Source organism: Ranitomeya variabilis, chromosome 8 (genome assembly GCF_051348905.1).
Source record: "Ranitomeya variabilis isolate aRanVar5 chromosome 8, aRanVar5.hap1, whole genome shotgun sequence".
NCBI classification, from domain to species: domain Eukaryota; kingdom Metazoa; phylum Chordata; class Amphibia; order Anura; family Dendrobatidae; genus Ranitomeya; species Ranitomeya variabilis.
The window spans coordinates 2,998,309-3,016,617 of NC_135239.1; the positions used below are offsets into that span (position 1 = coordinate 2,998,309).

The 18,309-nt window shown below is 48.3% G+C and overlaps 1 protein-coding gene across 1 annotated transcript in view; it reads right to left on the reverse strand.

Moving 5' to 3' along the window:
* Positions 1-18,309, reverse strand: part of LOC143787589 (vitamin D3 hydroxylase-associated protein-like) — a 225,711-nt gene that overhangs the window by 66,731 nt on the left and 140,671 nt on the right. The window contains exon 6 of the mRNA XM_077276477.1: positions 17,126-17,166. Within this exon, the coding sequence (XP_077132592.1) occupies positions 17,126-17,166 (41 nt within the window). The remainder of the gene's footprint in view (positions 1-17,125; positions 17,167-18,309) is intronic.

The following is an 18,309-nucleotide window of genomic DNA, read 5'->3' on the forward strand; positions in this document are numbered from 1 at the left end:
CCAATAGGGGGAGCTCCCTGTATACAGAGATACATGATAACATCCTCTCTGCAGCCACCACTAGAGGGAGCTCCCTGTATACAGATATACATAATAAGATCCTGTCTGCAGCCACCACTAGGGGGAGCTCCCTGTATACAGTGATACGTGATAAGATCCTGTCTGCAGTCACCAATAGGGGGAGCTCCCTGTATACAGAGATACGTGATAAGATCCTGTCTGCAGCCACCACTAGGGGGAGCTCCTTGTATACAGAGATACATGATAAGATCCTGTCTGCAGTCACCACTAGGAGGAGATCCCTGTATACAGAGATACATGATAAGATCCTGTCTGCAGCCACCACTAGGGGGAGTGTTGTGGACTGTGTTTCTGGGCTCCCTCTGGTGGTCACTAACGGTACTGTGTTAGGCATGTCTTGTTGCAGGCCTGGGCTCCAGCTGGGTCATTAAGCAGCGGGTGTTCCCTATTTAGGTCTCCTCTGGACTCAGTCTCTTGCCTGGCATCGTTGTATCCAGTCCTATAAGGTTTCCTCCTGATTCCTTTCCGTCTGTCTCATGCAAGAAAAGCTAAGTCCGTTTTGAATACTTTGGATCATTTGCATTTTTCAGTGTTTTTGTCCAGCTTGCTTGATATGTGATTTTCTGGCTCGCTGGAAGCTCTAGGGTGCTGATATTCCCCCTCCGCACCGTCAGTCGGTGTGGGGGTTCTTGAAATATTCAGCGTGGATGTTTTTGCAGGGTTTTCTGCTGACCGCATAGTTCACTTTCTATTTTCTGCCTATCTAGACTAGTGGGCCTCACTTTGCTGAATCTAGTTCATCTCTACGTTTGTGTTTTCCTCTTGCCTCACCGTTATTATTTGTTGGGGGCTTTCTATATCTTTGGGGTTCAATTTCTCTGGAGGCAAGTGAGGTCTTATTTTCCCTCTATGGGTAGTCAGTTCTCCAGCTGGCTCGAGACGTCTAGAATAAACGTAGGCACGTTCACCGGCTACTTCTAGTTGTTGTGTTAGGATCAGGTATGCGGTTAGCCCAGTTTCCACCTCCCTAGAGCAGTTCCTATTTTTTTGTTGACCTTGCCGGAATACCAGAGATCCTCCACCACTGGGATCATAACAGAATGCCAGGCCAAAAGAAAATGTTTATTGCATCGCAGAAGCGGGATTAAAAAGAAGTTCTGAGTTTTTTTTTTTGTTTTTTTTTGTGTTGCTGCAGTTCGCCTAGCTTCTTCCATCCCCTTTTTCTCTGAGTGGCTTGAGCTCTGCTGCAGATATGAATGTCCAGACTCTGACTTCTAGTGTGGATCAGCTTACTGCTAGGGTGCAAAGCATTCAGGATTTTGTTATCCATAGCCCTATGTCTGAACCAAAAATACCTATTCCTGAGCCGTTTTTTGGAGATGGATCTAAGTTCCTGAATTTTAGGAATAATTGCAAATTGTTTCTGTCTCTGAAACCTCGTTCCTCTGGTGATTCCGCTCAGCAAGTTAAGATTGTTATCTCCTTCTTGCGCGGCGACCCTCAAGATTGGGCCTTCTCTCTGGCGCCAGGAGATCCTGCATTGGTAAATGTTGATGCGTTTTTTCTGGCACTTGGTTTGCTTTATGAGGAGCCTAATCTTGAAAATCAGGCTGAAAAGATGTTGCTGGCTATCTCTCAAGGTCAGGACGAAGCAGAGGTGTATTGTCAAAAATTTCGGAAATGGTCCGTGCTTACTCAATGGAATGAGTGTGCCCTGGCCGCAAATTTCAGAAATGATCTTTCTGAAGCCATTAAGAATGTGATGGTGGGGTTTCTTATCCCTACAGGTCTGAATGATTCAATGGCTCTGGCCATTCAAATTGATCGACGTTTGCGGGAGCGCAAATCTGCTAAACCTTTGGCAGTGCTGTCTGAATGGTCACCTGATTCCATGCAATGTGACAGAATTCTGACCAGAGCCGAGCGGCAAAATCATAGACGTCAAAATGGGTTGTGTTTTTACTGCGGTGATTCAACACATGTTATCTCAGCATGCTCTAAGCGCTTAAAAAAAATTGTTAATCCTGTCGCCATTAGTACTTTTCAGCCTAAGTTTATTTTGTCTGTGACTTTAATTTGTTCATTATCTTCTTACTCAGCTATGGCTTTTGTAGATTCTGGTGCTGCTCTGAGTCTGATGGATTTGTCGTTTGCCAGGCGCTGCGGTTTTGTCCTGGAGCCTTTGGAAAATCCTATTCCTCTTAGAGGAATTGATGCTACGCCATTGGCAGAGAATAAACCGCAGTATTGGACGCAAGTGACCATGTGCATGACTCCTGTACATCAGGAGGTGATTCGTTTTCTGGTACTGCATAAAATGCATGATGTTGTTGTTTTGGGTCTGCCATGGTTACAGGCCCATAATCCAGTTTTAGATTGGAAAGCTATGACTGTGTCAAGTTGGGGTTGTCAGGGGATTCATGGCGATTCTCCATTGGTGTCTATTGCTTCTTCTACTCCTTCTGAGATCCCTGAGTTTTTGTCAGACTATCAGGATGTATTTGATGAACCCAGGTCCAGTGCCCTGCCTCCTCATAGGGACTGTGATTGTGCTATAGATTTGATTCCTGGTAGTAAATTTCCTAAGGGACGACTCTTTAATTTATCTGTGCCAGAGCATGCCGCGATGCGGAGTTATATAAAGGAGTCTTTGGAGAAGGGACATATTCGCCCATCCTCTTCTCCTCTTGGTGCAGGATTCTTTTTTGTGGGCAAGAAAGACGGATCTTTGAGACCTTGTATAGATTATTGTCTTCTGAATAAGATCACGGTGAAATTTCAGTATCCTCTGCCATTATTGTCTGATTTGTTTGCTCGGATTAAGGGTACTGTCACACAATGCAATTTTGATCGCTACGACGGTACGATTCGTGACGTTCTAGCGATATCGTTACGATATCGCAGTGTCTCACACGCAGCAGCGATCAGGGACCCTGCTGAGAATCGTACGTCGTAGCAGATCGTTTGGAACTTTCTTTCATCGCTGGATCTCCCGCTGACATCGCTGGATCGTTGTGTGTGACACCGATCCAGCGATGTGTTCGCTTGTAACCAGGGTAAACATCGGGTAACTAAGCGCAGGGCCGCGCTTAGTAACCCGATGTTTACCCTGGTTACCAGCGTAAAAGTAAAAAAAACAAACAGTACATACTTACATTTCGGTGTCTGTCCTCCGGCGTCTCAGCTTCTCTGCACTGTGAGCGCCTGCCGGCCGGAAAGCGAGCGCAGCGGTGACGTCACCGCTCTGCTTTCCGGCTATGGTGCTTACACAGTGGAGAGAAGCAGAACGCCGGGGGACAGACACCGGAATGTGAGTATGTACTGTTTGTTTTTTTTACGTTTACGCTGGTAACCAGGGTAAACATCGGGTTACTAAGCGCGGCCCTGCGCTTAGTAACCCGATGTTTACCCTGGTTACCCGGGGACTTCGGCATCGCTCCAGCGCCTGATTGCTAAGTGTGACCGCAGTCTACGACGCTGGAGCGATAATCATACGACGCTGCGACATCACGGATCGTGCCGTCGCAGCGATCAAAATTGCACTGTGTGACAGTACCCTAAGGGTGCCAGTTGGTTCACCAAGATAGATCTTCGCGGTGCGTATAACCTTGTGCGCATAAAGCAGGGAGATGAATGGAAAACAGCATTTAATACGCCCGAGGGTCATTTTGAGTACCTGGTGATGCCTTTTGGACTCTCTAATGCTCCTTCTGTGTTTCAGTCCTTCATGCATGACATCTTCCGGAAATATCTGGATAAATTTATGATTGTTTATCTGGATGATATTTTGTTTTTTTCTGATGATTGGGAGTCCCATGTGAACCAGGTCAGGATGGTGTTTCAGGTTCTGCGTGAGAATGCTTTATTTGTGAAGGGTTCAAAATGTATCTTTGGGGTACAGAAGGTTTCTTTTATGGGTTTTATTTTTTCCCCTTCTACTGTGGAGATGGACCCAGTCAAGGTCCATGCCATTCATGACTGGACTCAGCCCACGTCTGTTAAGAGCCTGCAGAAGTTCTTGGGCTTTGCTAATTTTTACCGTCGTTTTATCGCTAATTTTTCTAGCGTGGTTAAACCTTTGATGGATATGACCAAGAAGGGTTCTGATGTTGCTAATTGGTCTACTGCGGCCGTGGAGGCCTTTCGGGAGCTGAAGCGTCGGTTTACTTCAGCGCCAGTTCTGTGCCAGCCGGATGTCTTTCTTCCCTTCCAGGTTGAAGTTGATGCTTCGGAGATTGGTGCAGGGGCCGTTTTGTCACAAAGAAGTTCTGATGGCTCCGTGATGAAGCCATGCGCCTTCTTTTCAAGAAAATTTTCGCCTGCTGAGCGGAACTATGATGTTGGTAATCGGGAGTTGTTGGCTATGAAGTGGGCATTTGAGGAGTGGCGACATTGGCTCGAGGGAGCTAAACATCGTGTGGTGGTCTTGACTGATCATAAAAATCTTATTTATCTCGAGTCTGCCAAGCGCCTGAATCCTAGACAGGCTCGTTGGTCGTTGTTTTTCTCCCGTTTTGACTTTGTGGTCTCGTACCTGCCTGGTTCGAAGAACGTGAAGGCTGATGCACTTTCTAGGAGTTTTGTGCCTGACTCTCCTGGAGTCTCGGAGCCGGTTGGTGTTCTCGGAGAGGGAGTGATTTTGTCTGCCATTTCCCCAGATTTGCGACGGGTGCTGCAGAAATTTCAGGCTGATAGGCCTGATCGTTGCCCACCGGAGAGACTGTTTGTCCCTGACAGATGGACCAGCAGAGTTATTTCTGAGGTTCATTCCTTGGTGTTGGCGGGGCATCCTGGGATTTTCGGTACCAGAGATTTGGTGGCTAGGTCCTTTTGGTGGCCTTCCTTGTCGTGGTATGTGCGTTCGTTTGTGCAGTCCTGTGGGATTTGTGCTCGGGCTAAGCCTTGCTGTTCTCGTGCCAGCGGGTTGCTTTTGCCCTTACCTATCCCGAAGAGGCCTTGGACGCACATTTCCATGGATTTCATTTCGGATCTTCCGGTATCTCGGAAGATGTCTGTCATCTGGGTGGTGTGCGATCGTTTTTCTAAAATGGTCCATTTGGTGCCCTTGCCTAAGTTGCCTTCCTCCTCTGATTTGGTGCCTTTGTTCTTTCAGAATGTGGTTCGTTTGCACGGCATCCCTGAGAATATTGTGTCTGACAGAGGATCCCAGTTTGTGTCCAGATTCTGGCGATCCTTTTGTGCTAGGATGGGTATTGATTTGTCTTTTTCGTCGGCTTTTCATCCTCAGACTAATGGCCAGACCGAGCGAACTAATCAGACGTTGGAGACTTATTTAAGATGTTTTGTTTCTGCTGATCAGGACGACTGGGTTACCTTTTTGCCACTGGCCGAGTTTGCCCTTAATAATCGGGCTAGTTCTGCCACTTTGATTTCACCCTTTTTCTGCAACTCTGGTTTTCATCCTCGTTTCTCCTCGGGTCAGGTTGAACCTTCTGACTGTCCTGGGGTTGATTCTGTGGTGGATAGGTTGCAGCGGATTTGGAACCATGTGGTGGACAATTTGAAATTGTCACAGGAGAAGGCCCAGCGTTTTGCCAACCGCCGCCGCGGTGTGGGTCCCCGACTTCGTGTTGGGGATTTGGTTTGGTTGTCTTCTCGGCATGTTCCTTTGAAGGTCTCCTCTCCTAAGTTTAAGCCTCACTTTATCGGTCCTTATAAGATTTTGGAAATCCTTAACCCGGTGTCTTTTCGCTTGGACCTTCCAGCGTCATTTGCTATTCATAATGTGTTCCATAGGTCCTTGTTGCGGCGGTACGTGGTGCCTATGGTTCCTGCTGTTGAGCCTCCTGCCCCGGTTTTGGTTGAGGGCGAGTTGGAGTACGTGGTGGAGAAGATTTTGGATTCTCGTATCTCTAGACGGAGACTTCAGTATTTAGTTAAGTGGAAAGGCTATGGTCAGGAGGATAATTCCTGGGTTGTCGCCTCTGATGTTCATGCGACTGATTTGGTTCGTGCCTTTCACGCTGCTCATCCTGATCGCCCTGGGGGTCTTGGTGAGGGTTCGGTGACCCCTCCTCAAGGGGGGGGTACTGTTGTGGACTGTGTTTCTGGGCTCCCTCTGGTGGTCACTAACGGTACTGTGTTAGGCATGTCTTGTTGCAGGCCTGGGCTCCAGCTGGGTCATTAAGCAGCGGGTGTTCCCTATTTAGGTCTCCTCTGGACTCAGTCTCTTGCCTGGCATCGTTGTATCCAGTCCTATAAGGTTTCCTCCTGATTCCTTTCCGTCTGTCTCATGCAAGAAAAGCTAAGTCCGTTTTGAATACTTTGGATCATTTGCATTTTTCAGTGTTTTTGTCCAGCTTGCTTGATATGTGATTTTCTGGCTCGCTGGAAGCTCTAGGGTGCTGATATTCCCCCTCCGCACCGTCAGTCGGTGTGGGGGTTCTTGAAATATTCAGCGTGGATGTTTTTGCAGGGTTTTCTGCTGACCGCATAGTTCACTTTCTATTTTCTGCCTATCTAGACTAGTGGGCCTCACTTTGCTGAATCTAGTTCATCTCTACGTTTGTGTTTTCCTCTTGCCTCACCGTTATTATTTGTTGGGGGCTTTCTATATCTTTGGGGTTCAATTTCTCTGGAGGCAAGTGAGGTCTTATTTTCCCTCTAGGGGTAGTCAGTTCTCCAGCTGGCTCGAGACGTCTAGAATAAACGTAGGCACGTTCACCGGCTACTTCTAGTTGTTGTGTTAGGATCAGGTATGCGGTTAGCCCAGTTTCCACCTCCCTAGAGCAGTTCCTATTTTTTTGTTGACCTTGCCGGAATACCAGAGATCCTCTACCACTGGGATCATAACAGGGGAGCTCCCTGTATACAAAGATACGTGATAAGATCCTATCTGCAGTCACCACTAGTGGGAGCTCCCTGTATACAGAGATACGTGATAAGATCCTGTCTGCAGCCACCACTAGGGGGAGCTCCCTGTATACAGAGATACATGATAAGGTCTGTCTGCAGTCACCACTAGGGGGAGCTCCCTGTATTCAGAGATGCATGATAAGATCCTGTCTGCAGCCACCACTAGGGGGAGCTCCCTGTATTCAGAGATGCATGATAAGATCCTGTCTGCAGCCACCACTAGGGGGAGCTCCCTGTATACAGAGATACATGATAAGATCCTGTCTGCAGCCACCACTAGGGGGAGCTCCCTGTATACAGAGATACATGATAAGATCTGTCTGCAGCCACCACTAGGGGGAGCTCCCTGTATACAGAGATACATGATAAGATCCTGTCTGCAGCCACCACTAGAGGGAGCTCCCTGCATACAGACATACATGATAAGATCCTGTCTGCAGCCACCACTAGGGGGAGCTCCCTGTATACAGAGATACATGATAAGATCCTGTCTGCAGCCACTAGGGGGTGCTCCCTGTATACAGAGATACATGATAAGATCCTGTCTGCAGCCACCACTAGAGGGAGCTCCCTGTATACAGAGATACATGATAAGATCCTGTCTGCAGCTACCAATAGGGGGAGCTCCCTGTATACAGAGATACATGATAAGATCCTGTCTGCAGCCACCACTAGGGGGAGCTCCCTGTATACAGATACTGTACATGATAAGATCCTGTCTGCAGCCACCACTAGGGGGAGCTCCCTGTATACAGAGATACATGATCTGATTCTGTCTGCAGTCACCACTAGGAGGAGCTCCCTGTATAGAGAGATACAAGATAAGATCCTGTCTGCAGCCATCACTAGGGGGAGCTCCCTGTATTCAGAGATGCATGATAAGATCCTGTCTGCAGCCACCACTAGGGGGAGCTCCCTGTATACAGAGATACATGATAAGATCTGTCTGTAGCCACCACTAGGGGGAGCTCCCTGAATACAGAGATACATGATAAGATCCTGTCTGCAGCCACCACTAGGTGGAGCTCTGTTGTGAACTCTGTTTTTGGGCTCCCTCTTGTGGTCACGAGTGGTACTGTGTGAGTGCTATCTTTGGGCTCCCTCTGGTGGCTCTTTTTGTCATTCTGCAGGTCTGTGGCAGGGATCAGCTGTCTCGTTATCTGCTGGTTGGTTTCCTATTTAGCTCACCTGGACTTTCAGTTGTTGCCTGCTGTCAATGTATTCAGTGTTATTTTGATCTCTCCTGACTACCTGCGTGATTAGTCTCTCCAAGAGAAGCTAAGTTTCTGTTTGTTCATTTTTTGATCATCAGTGTTCAATATGTTTCTTGGTTTATTATCTGTTCTTGTCCAGCTTGCTAATATGTGATTTCCTCGCTTGCTGGTAGCTCTAGGGGCTGAGTTTCTTCCCTCACTCCGTTAGTTGGTGTGGGGGTTCTTGAATTCTCAGCGTGGATATTTTGTATAGGGTTTTCTACTGACCGCACAGTTTCCTATCTGTCTTCTGCTATCTAGTATTAGCGGGCTTCATTTGCTGCATCTGTTTCATTTCTACGTTTGTATTTTCCCCTTACCTCACCGTTATTATTTGTTGGGGGCTTCCTATATCTTTGGGGTCATTTCTCTGAGGCAAGTGAGGTCTTACTTTCTCTATAGGGGTAGCTAGTTTCTCAGGCTGCGTCGAGACGTCTAGGAATTCAGGCACGTTCACCGGCTACTTTTAGTGTTTTTGGTTAAGATCAGGTTGCGGTCAGTCCAGTTACCACCTCCCTAGAGCTCGTTGTATGTTCAGTTACTTAGCTCGTCAGTTCTGTGATCCTCAGCCACTAAGGATCATAACAGTACAGCAGGCCAAAAAGTGTTTAATGCATCGCAGAAGTGGGATAAGAGAAGTCCTGAGTGCAATTTTTTTTTTTCTCCCTTTGCTGCAGTCTGTCCAGCTTCTCTCATCCCCTTAATCTCTGGGTGGCTTTGAGTTCAGCTGCAGACATGGATATTCAGAGTCTGACTTCTAGTGTGGATCATCTTGCTGCAAGGGTGCAAAGCATTCAGGATTTTGTTGTTCACAGTCCTATGTCAGAGCCAAAAATACCTATTCCTGAGTTGTTTTCTGGAGATAGATCTAGGTTTCTGAATTTTAAGAATAATTGTAAATTATTTCTTTCCTTGAGACCTCGTTCCTCTAGTGATTCCGCTCAGCAAGTAAAAATTGTTATCTCCTTGTTACGTGGCGACCCTCAAGATTGGGCTTTCTCCCTGGCGCCAGGAGATCCTGCATTGCTGAATGTGGATGCGTTTTTTCTGGCGCTTGGACTGCTTTATGAGGACCCGAATCTTGAGAACCAGGCAGAAAAGGCTTTGCTGGCCCTCTGTCAGGGACAGGATGAAGCAGAGGTGTATTGTCAAAAATTTAGGAAATGGTCGGTGCTTACTCAATGGAATGAGTGTGCCCTGGATGCAAATTTCAGAGGTCTTTCTGAAGCCATTAAGAATGTTATGGTGGGGTTCCCCACGCCTGTTAGTCTGAATGACTCAATGGCTTTGGCCATTCAGATTGATCGGCGTTTGCGGGAGCGCAAATCTGCGCACCATCTGGTGGTGTTTTCTGAACAGAGACCTGAGTCTATGCAATGTGACAGAATTCTGACCAGAATTGAGCGGCAAAGTCATAGACGTCAAAATGGGTTGTGCTTTTACTGTGGTGATTCTACTCATGTTATCTCAGCATGCTCTAAGCACTTAAAAAAAATCGCTAAACCTGTCACCGTTGGTACTATACAGCCTAAATTCATTTTGTCTGTTACTTTAATTTGTTCTTTGTCATCCTACTCGGTTATGGCTTTTGTGGATTCAGGTGCTGCCCTGAATCTGATGGATTTGTCGTTTGCCAGGCGCTGTGGTTTGGTCCTGGAGCCTTTAAAATTCCCTATTCCACTGAGGGGAATTGATGCTACACCATTGGCTGAGAATAAGCCTAAGCCTCAGTATTGGACTCAAGTGACCATGTGCATGACTCCTGTACGTCAGGAGGTGATTCGCTTTCTTGTGCTGCATAATTTGCATGATGTTGTCGTTTTGGGTCTGCCATGGCTGCAGGCCCATAATCCAGTTCTGGATTGGAAAACTATGTCTGTGTCAAGTTGGGGTTGCCAGGGGATTCATGGCGATGCTCCTTTGGTGTCAATTGCTTCTTCCACTCCTTCTGAGGTCCCTGAGTTTTTGTCGGACTACCAGGATGTATTTGATGAGCCCAGATCCGGTGCCTTACCTCCTCATAGGGATTGTGATTGTGCTATAAATTTGATTCCTGGTAGTAAGTTCCCTAAGGGACGACTTTTTAATTTGTCTGTACCAGAACATGCCGCTATGCGGAGTTATATAAAGGAGTCTTTGGAGAAGGGACATATTCGGCCGTCCTCATCCCCTCTTGGTGCAGGATTCTTTTTTGTGGCCAAGAAGGATGGTTCTCTGAGACCTTGTATAGATTATCGTCTTCTAAATAAAATCACGGTCAAATTTCAGTATCCTTTGCCATTATTGTCTGATCTGTTTGCTCGGATTAAGGGGTCCAGTTGGTTCACCAAGATAGATCTTCGTGGTGCGTATAACCTTGTGTGTATTAAGCAGGGAGATGAATGGAAAACAGCATTTAATACGCCCGAAGGCCATTTTGAGTACTTGGTGATGCCTTTTGGACTCTCTAATGCTCCTTCTGTGTTTCAGTCCTTCATGCATGACATCTTCCGAGAATATCTGGATAAATTTATGATTGTGTATCTGGATGACATTTTGGTCTTTTCTGAGGATTGGGAGTCCCATGTGAAGCAGGTCAGGATGGTATTTCAGGTCCTGCGTGCTAATGCCTTATTTGTGAAGAGCTCAAAATGTCTCTTCGGAGTACAGAAGGTTTCCTTTTTGGGTTTTATTTTTTCTCCTTCTACTATTGAGTTGGACCCAGTCAAGGTCCAGGCTATTCATGACTGGACTCGGCCTACATCTGTTAAGAGTCTTCAGAAGTTCTTGGGTTTTGCTAATTTTTACCGTCGCTTCATTGCTAATTTTTCTGGCGTGGTTAAACCCTTGACAGATTTGACCAAGAAGGGTTCTGATGTGACTAATTGGTCTCCTGCGGCCGTGGAAGCCTTTCAGGAGCTGAAGCGCCGGTTTTCTTCGGCTCCAGTTTTATGTCAGCCTGATATCTCTCTTCCTTTTCAGGTCGAGGTTGATGCTTCTGAGATTGGAGCAGGGGCTGTTTTGTCACAGAGAAGCTCTGATTGCTCTGTGAGGAAGCCTTGTGCTTTCTTTTCAAGAAAGTTTTCGCCTGCCGAGCGGAATTATGATGTTGGTAATCGGGAGTTGTTGGCTATGAAGTGGGCATTTGAGGAGTGGCGACATTGGCTCGAGGGAGCTAAGCATCGTGTGGTGGTCTTGACTGATCACAAAAATCTGATTTATCTCGAGTCTGCTAAGCGGCTGAATCCTAGACAGGCTCGTTGGTCGTTGTTTTTCTCCCGTTTCGATTTCGTGGTCTCGTACCTGCCTGGTTCGAAGAATGTGAAGGCTGATGCTCTTTCTAGGAGTTTTGTGCCTGACTCTCCGGGAGTTTCAGAGCCGGCTGGTATCCTCAGAGAGGGAGTGATTTTGTCTGCCATTTCCCCAGATTTGCGACGAGTGCTGCAGGAATTTCAGGCGGATAGACCTGACCGTTGCCCACCAGAGAGACTGTTTGTCCCAGATAGATGGACCAGCAGAGTTATTTCCGAGGTTCATTCTTCGGTGTTGGCAGGTCATCCTGGGATTTTTGGTACCAGAGATTTGGTGGCTAGATCCTTCTGGTGGCCTTCCTTGTCACGGGATGTGCGTTCCTTTGTGCAGTCCTGTGGTATTTTTGCTCGGGCTAAGCCTTGCTGTTCTCGTGCCAGCGGTTTGCTTTTGCCTTTGCCTGTCCCGAAGAGGCCTTGGACGCACATTTCCATGGATTTTATTTCGGATCTTCCAGTCTCTCAGAGAATGTCTGTCATCTGGGTGGTGTGTGATCATTTTTCTAAAATGGTCCATTTGGTGCCCTTGCCTAAGTTGCCTTCCTCCTCCGATTTGGTTTCTCTATTTTTTCAGAATGTGGTTCGCTTGCACGGCATCCCTGAAAATAGTGTGTCTGACAGAGGATCCCAGTTTGTGTCCAGATTTTGGCGGATCTTTTGTGCTAAAATGGGCATTGATTTGTCTTTTTCATCTGCCTTCCATCCTCAGACGAATGGCCAAACCGAGCGAACTAATCAGACCTTGGAAACTTATTTAAGATGTTTTGTTTCTGCTGATCAGGATGATTGGGTTACTTTTTTACCATTGGCCGAGTTTGCCCTTAATAATCGGGCTAGTTCTGCTACTTTGGTTTCGCCTTTTTTTGGTAATTCTGGCTTTCATCCTTGTTTTTCCTCGGGTCAGGTGGAGCCATCTGACTGTCCTGGGGTGGATTCTGTGGTGGATAGGTTGCAGTAGATTTGGAACCATGTGGTGGACAATTTGAAGTTGTCACAGGAGAAGGCTCAGCGCTTTGCCAACTGCCGTCGCGGTGTGGGTCCCCGACTTCGTGTTGGGGATTTGGTATGGCTGTCTTCTCGGTATGTTCCTATGAAGGTCTCCTCTCCTAAATTCAAGCCTCGCTTCATCGGTCCTTATAAGATTTTGGAAATCCTTAACCCTGTGTCATTTCGTTTGGACCTCCCAGCGTCGTTTGCCATTCATAATGTGTTCCATAGGTCTTTGTTGCGGAGGTATGTGGTGCCTGTGGTTCCTTCTGTTGAGCCCCCTGCTCCGCTGCTGGTTGAGGGCGAATTGGAGTACGTGGTGGAGAAGATCTTGGATTCTCGTATTTCTAGACGGAGGCTTCAGTATTTGGTTAAGTGGAAGGGCTATGGTCAGGAGGATAATTCCTGGGTTGTCGCCTCTGATGTTCATGTGGCCGATTTGGTTGATGCCTTCCATGTTGCTCATCCTGATCGCCCTGGGGGTTTTGATGAGGGTTCGGTGACCCCTCCTCAAGGGGGGGGGGTACTGTTGTGAACTCTGTTTTTGGGCTCCCTCTTGTGGTCACGAGTGGTACTGTGTGAGTGCTATCTTTGGGCTCCCTCTGGTGGCTCTTTTTGTCATTCTGCAGGTCTGTGGCAGGGATCAGCTGTCTCGTTATCTGCTGGTTGGTTTCCTATTTAGCTCACCTGGACTATCAGTTGTTGCCTGCTGTCAATGTATTCAGTGTTATTTTGATCTCTCCTGACTACCTGCATTATCAGTCTCTCCAAGAGAAGCTAAGTTTCTGTTTGTTCATTTTTTGATCATCAGTGTTCAATATGTTTCTTGGTTTATTATCTGTTCTTGTCCAGCTTGCTAATATGTGATTTCCTCGCTTGCTGGTAGCTCTAGGGGGCTGAGTTTCTTCCCTCACACCGTTAGTTGGTGTGGGGGTTCTTGAATTCTCAGCGTGGATATTTTGTATAGGGTTTTCTACTGACCGCACAGTTTCCTATCTGTCTTCTGCTATCTAGTATTAGCGGGCCTCATTTGCTGAATCTGTTTAATTTCTACGTTTGTATTTTCCCCTTACCTCACCGTTATTATTTGTTGGGGGCTTTCTATATCTTTGGGGGTATTTCTCTGAGGCAAGTGAGGTCTTACTTTCTTTCTCTCTAAGGGTAGCTAGTTTCTCAGGCTGCGTCGAGACGTCTAGGCATTCAGGCACGTTCACCGGCTACCTTTAGTGTGTTCGGTTAGGATCAGAATTGCGGTCAGTCCAGTTACCACCTCCCTAGAGCTCGTTCTATGTTCAGTAACTTAGCTAGTCAGTTCTGTGATCCTCAGCCACTAAGGATCATAACAGAGCTCCCTGTATAGATACATGATAAGACCCTGTCTGCAGTCACCACTAGGGGGAGCTCCCTGTATACAGAGATACATGATAAGATCCTGTCTGCAGCCACCACTGGGGGGAGCTCCCTGTATTCAGAGATGCATGATAAGATCCTGTCTGCAGCCACCACTAGGGGGAGCTCCCTGTATACAGAGATACATGATAAGATCTGTCTGCAGCCACCACTAGGGGGAGCTCCCTGTATACAGAGATACATGATAAGATCCTGTCTGCAGCCACCACTAGGGGGAGCTCCCTGTATACAGAGATACATGATAAGATCCTGTCTGCAGCCACCACTAGGGGGAGCTCCCTGTATACATAGACACATGGTAAGATTCTGTCTGCAGTCACCAATAGGGGGAGCTCCCTGTATACAGAGATACATGATAAGATCCTGTCTGCAGCCACCACTAGGGGAACTCCTTGTATACAGAGATACATGATAAGATCCTGTCTGCAGTCACCACTAGGGGGAGCTCCCTGTATAGAGATACATGATAAGATCCTGTCTGCAGTCACCACTAGGGGAAGCTCCCTGTATACAGAGATACCTGATAAGACCCTGTCTGCAGCCACCACTAGGGGGAGCTCCCGGTATACATAGACACGTGGTAAGATTCTATCTGCAGCCACCACTAGGGGGAGCTCCCTGTATACAGAGATACATGATAAGATCCTGTCTGCAGCCACCACTAGGGGGAGCTCCCTGAATACAGAGATACATGATAAGATCCTGTCTGCAGCCACCACTAGGGGGAGCTCCCTGTATACAGAGATACATGATAAGATCCTGTCTGCAGTCACCACTAGGGGGAGCTCCCTGTATACATAGACACATGGTAACATTCTATCTGCAGCCACCACTAGGGGGAGCTCCTTGTGTACAGAGATACATGATAAGATCCTGTCTGCAGCCACCACTAGGGGGAGCTCCCTGTATACAGAGATACATGATAAGATCCTGTCTGCAGCCACCACTAGGGGGAGCTCCCTGTATACAGAGATACATGATAAGATCTTGTCTGCAGCCACCACTAGGGGGAGCTCCCTGTATACAGAGATACATGATAAGATCCTGTTTGCAGTCACCACTAGGGGGAGCTCCCTGTATACATAGACACATGGTAAGATTCTATCTGCAGCCACCACTAGGGGGAGCTCCTTGTGTACAGAGATACATGATAAGATCCTGTCTGCAGTCACCACTAGGGGGAGCTCCCTGTATACAGAGATACATGATCCTGTCTGCAGTCACCAGTAGAGGGAGCTCCCTGTATACAGAGATACATGATAAGATCCTGTCTGCAGCCACCACTAGGGGGAGCTCCCTGTATACAGAGATACATGATAAGATCCTGACTGCAGCCACCACTAAGGGGAGCTCCCTGTATACAGAAATACATGATAAGATCCTGTCTGCAGCCACCACTAGGGGGAGCTCCCTGTATACAGAGATACATGATAAGATCCTGTCTGCAGCCACCACTAGTGGGAGCTCCCTGTATACAGATATACATGATAAGATCCTGTCTGCAGCCACCACTAGGGGGAGCTCCCTGTATACAGAGATACATGATAAGATCCTGTCTGCAGCCACCACTAGGGGGAGCTCCCTGTATACAGAGATACATGATAAGATCCTGTCTGCAGTCACCACTAGGGGGAGCTCCCTGTATACAGAGATACATGATAAGATCCTGTCTACAGCCACCACTAGGGGGAGCTCCCTGTATACAGAGATACATGATAAGATCCTGTCTGCAGCCACCACTAGGGGGAGCTCCCTGTATACAGAGATACATGATAAGATTCTGTCTGCAGCCACCACTAGGGGGAGCTCCCTGTATACAGAGATACATGATAAGATCCTGTCTGCAGTCACCACTAGGGGGAGCTCCCTGTATACAGAGATACATGATAAGATCCTGTCTACAGCCACCACTAGGGGGAGCTCCCTGTATACAGAGATACATGATAAGATCCTGTCTGCAGCCACCACTAGGGGGAGCTCCCTGTATACAGAGATACATGATAAGATCCTGTCTACAGCCACCACTAGGGGGAGCTTCCTGTATACAGAGATACATGATAAGATCCTGTCTGCAGCCACCACTAGGGGGAGCTCCCTGTATACAGAGATACATGATAAGATCCTGTCTGCAGCCACCACTAGGGGGAGCTCCCTGTATATAGAGATACATGACAAGAGCCTGTCTGCAGTCACCACTAGGGGGAGCTCCCTGTATACAGAGATACATGCTAAGATCCTGTCTGCAGTCACCACTAGGGGGAGCTCCCTGTATACAGAGATACATGATAAGATCCTGTCTGCAGCCACCACTAGGGGGAGCTCCCTGTATACAGAGATACATGATAAGATCCTGTCTGCAGCCACCACTAGGGGGAGCTCCCTGTATACAGAGATACATGATAAGATCCTGTCTGCAGCCACCACTAGGGGGAGCTCCCTGTATACAGAGATACATGATAAGACCCTGCCTGCAGTCACCACTAGGGGGAGCTCCCTGTATACAGAGATACATGATAAGATCCTGTCTGCAGTCACCACTAGGGGGAGCTCCCTGTATACAGAGATACATGATAAGATTCTGTCTGCAGCCACCACTAGGGGGAGCTCCCTGTATACAGAGATACATGATAAGATCCTGTCTGCAGTCACCACTAGGGGGAGCTCCCTGTATACAGAGATACATGATAAGATCCTGTCTGCAGCCACCACTAGGGGGAGCTCCCTGTATACAGAGATACATGATAAGATCCTGTCTGCAGCCACCACTAGGGGGAGCTCCCTGTATACAGAGATACATGATAAGATCCTGTCTGCAGCCACCACTAGGGGGAGCTCCCTGTATACAGAGATACATGATAAGACCCTGCCTGCAGTCACCACTAGGGGGAGCTCCCTGTATACAGAGATACATGATAAGATCCTGTCTGCAGTCACCACTAGGGGGAGCTCCCTGTATACAGAGATACATGATAAGATTCTGTCTGCAGCCACCACTAGGGGGAGCTCCCTGTGTACAGAGATACATGATAAGATCCTGTCTGCAGTCACCACTAGGGGGAGCTCCCTGTATACAGAGATACATGATAATATCCTGTCTGCAGCCTTCACTAGGGGGAGCTGTTTGCATATATATCTATGTGCAGTACGCTTCGTCTAGTGGCAAGTGAAGAAGCCTGACTGTTATCATCAGTGTCTGTCACACTAGAGCTGTAGCTGACATGAGGTCACTATGTGCAGGCGCTGCTCTTTCTCCCTTCCTCGGGGCAAATAGCTGAACATACTGACACTCACCTGACTTCTGTCCGGGGCAGCTTGAAATGAGGCCTATTTTACTGCAACACAAAAATGAGAAGTTATTGCACCGATCGTGTGACAGTGAGCAATATGTGGGCCGCGGATTGTGACACTCGCACAAAGTATAGGGTCTACAGAGCGCTGCCCCTGACATGGACCATCATCCTTGGAACCGCCCCATCTAACAATACTATCATGAAAGATGCAACTCTAAGCATCTAATGAGGCCCGATCCAAGGCACCCCATCCAGCAGCGTCACCCCTCTGCAGCAGCGGCGCCCCACTCTGGCAGCGACATCCCCTTTGGCAGCGGCATCCCCCTATGGCAGCGTCATCTCCTCTGGCAGCGGCATCCCCCTCTGGCAGAGGTGACCCCCTCTGGATCAGCATCCCCTCTGACAGTGGCACCCCCTCTGACAGCAGCATCCCCATCTGGTAGCAGCATCCCCTCTGGCAGCAGCACCCCCTCTGGCAGCAGCATCCCCTCTGGCAGCAGCACCCCCTCTGGCAGCAGCACCCCCTCTGGCAGCAGCACCCCCTCTGGCAGCGGCATCCCCTCTGGCAGCGGCATCCCCATCTGGTAGCAGCATCCCCTCTGGCAGCAGCATCCCCATCTGGTAGCAGCATCCCCTCTGGCAGCAGCACCCCCTCTGGCAGCAGCACCCCCTCTGGCAGCGGCATCCCCTCTGGCAGCGGCATCCCCATCTGGTAGCAGCATCCCCTCTGGCAGCGGCATCCCCTCTGGCAGCAGCACCCCCTCTGGCAGCAGCATCCCCTCTGGCAGCAGCACCCCCTCTGGCAGCAGCACCCCCTCTGGCAGCAGCACCCCCTCTGGCAACGGCATCCCCTCTGGCAGCGGCATCCCCATCTGGTAGCAGCATCCCCTCTGGCAGCAGCATCCCCATCTGGCAGAAGCATCCCCTCTGGCAGCAGCATTGTTGTGAATTAGACTTTTTTGGCTCCCTCTTGTGGTTACTTGTGATATGACTCTGGGATTTCCTTCCCTCAGTTTGCACCCAGCTGGGTCGTTACTTCAGGGGTGTTGCTATATAAACCTCCTGGAACCTTAGTCCAGTGCCTGGCATCGGTGTTATCAGACGCATTCTGTTTGCTTCTGTTTGCTGGTCCTGGTTCATGCAAAATTAAGCTAAGTCTTGCTTCTTTGTTTTTTGGGTTATCTG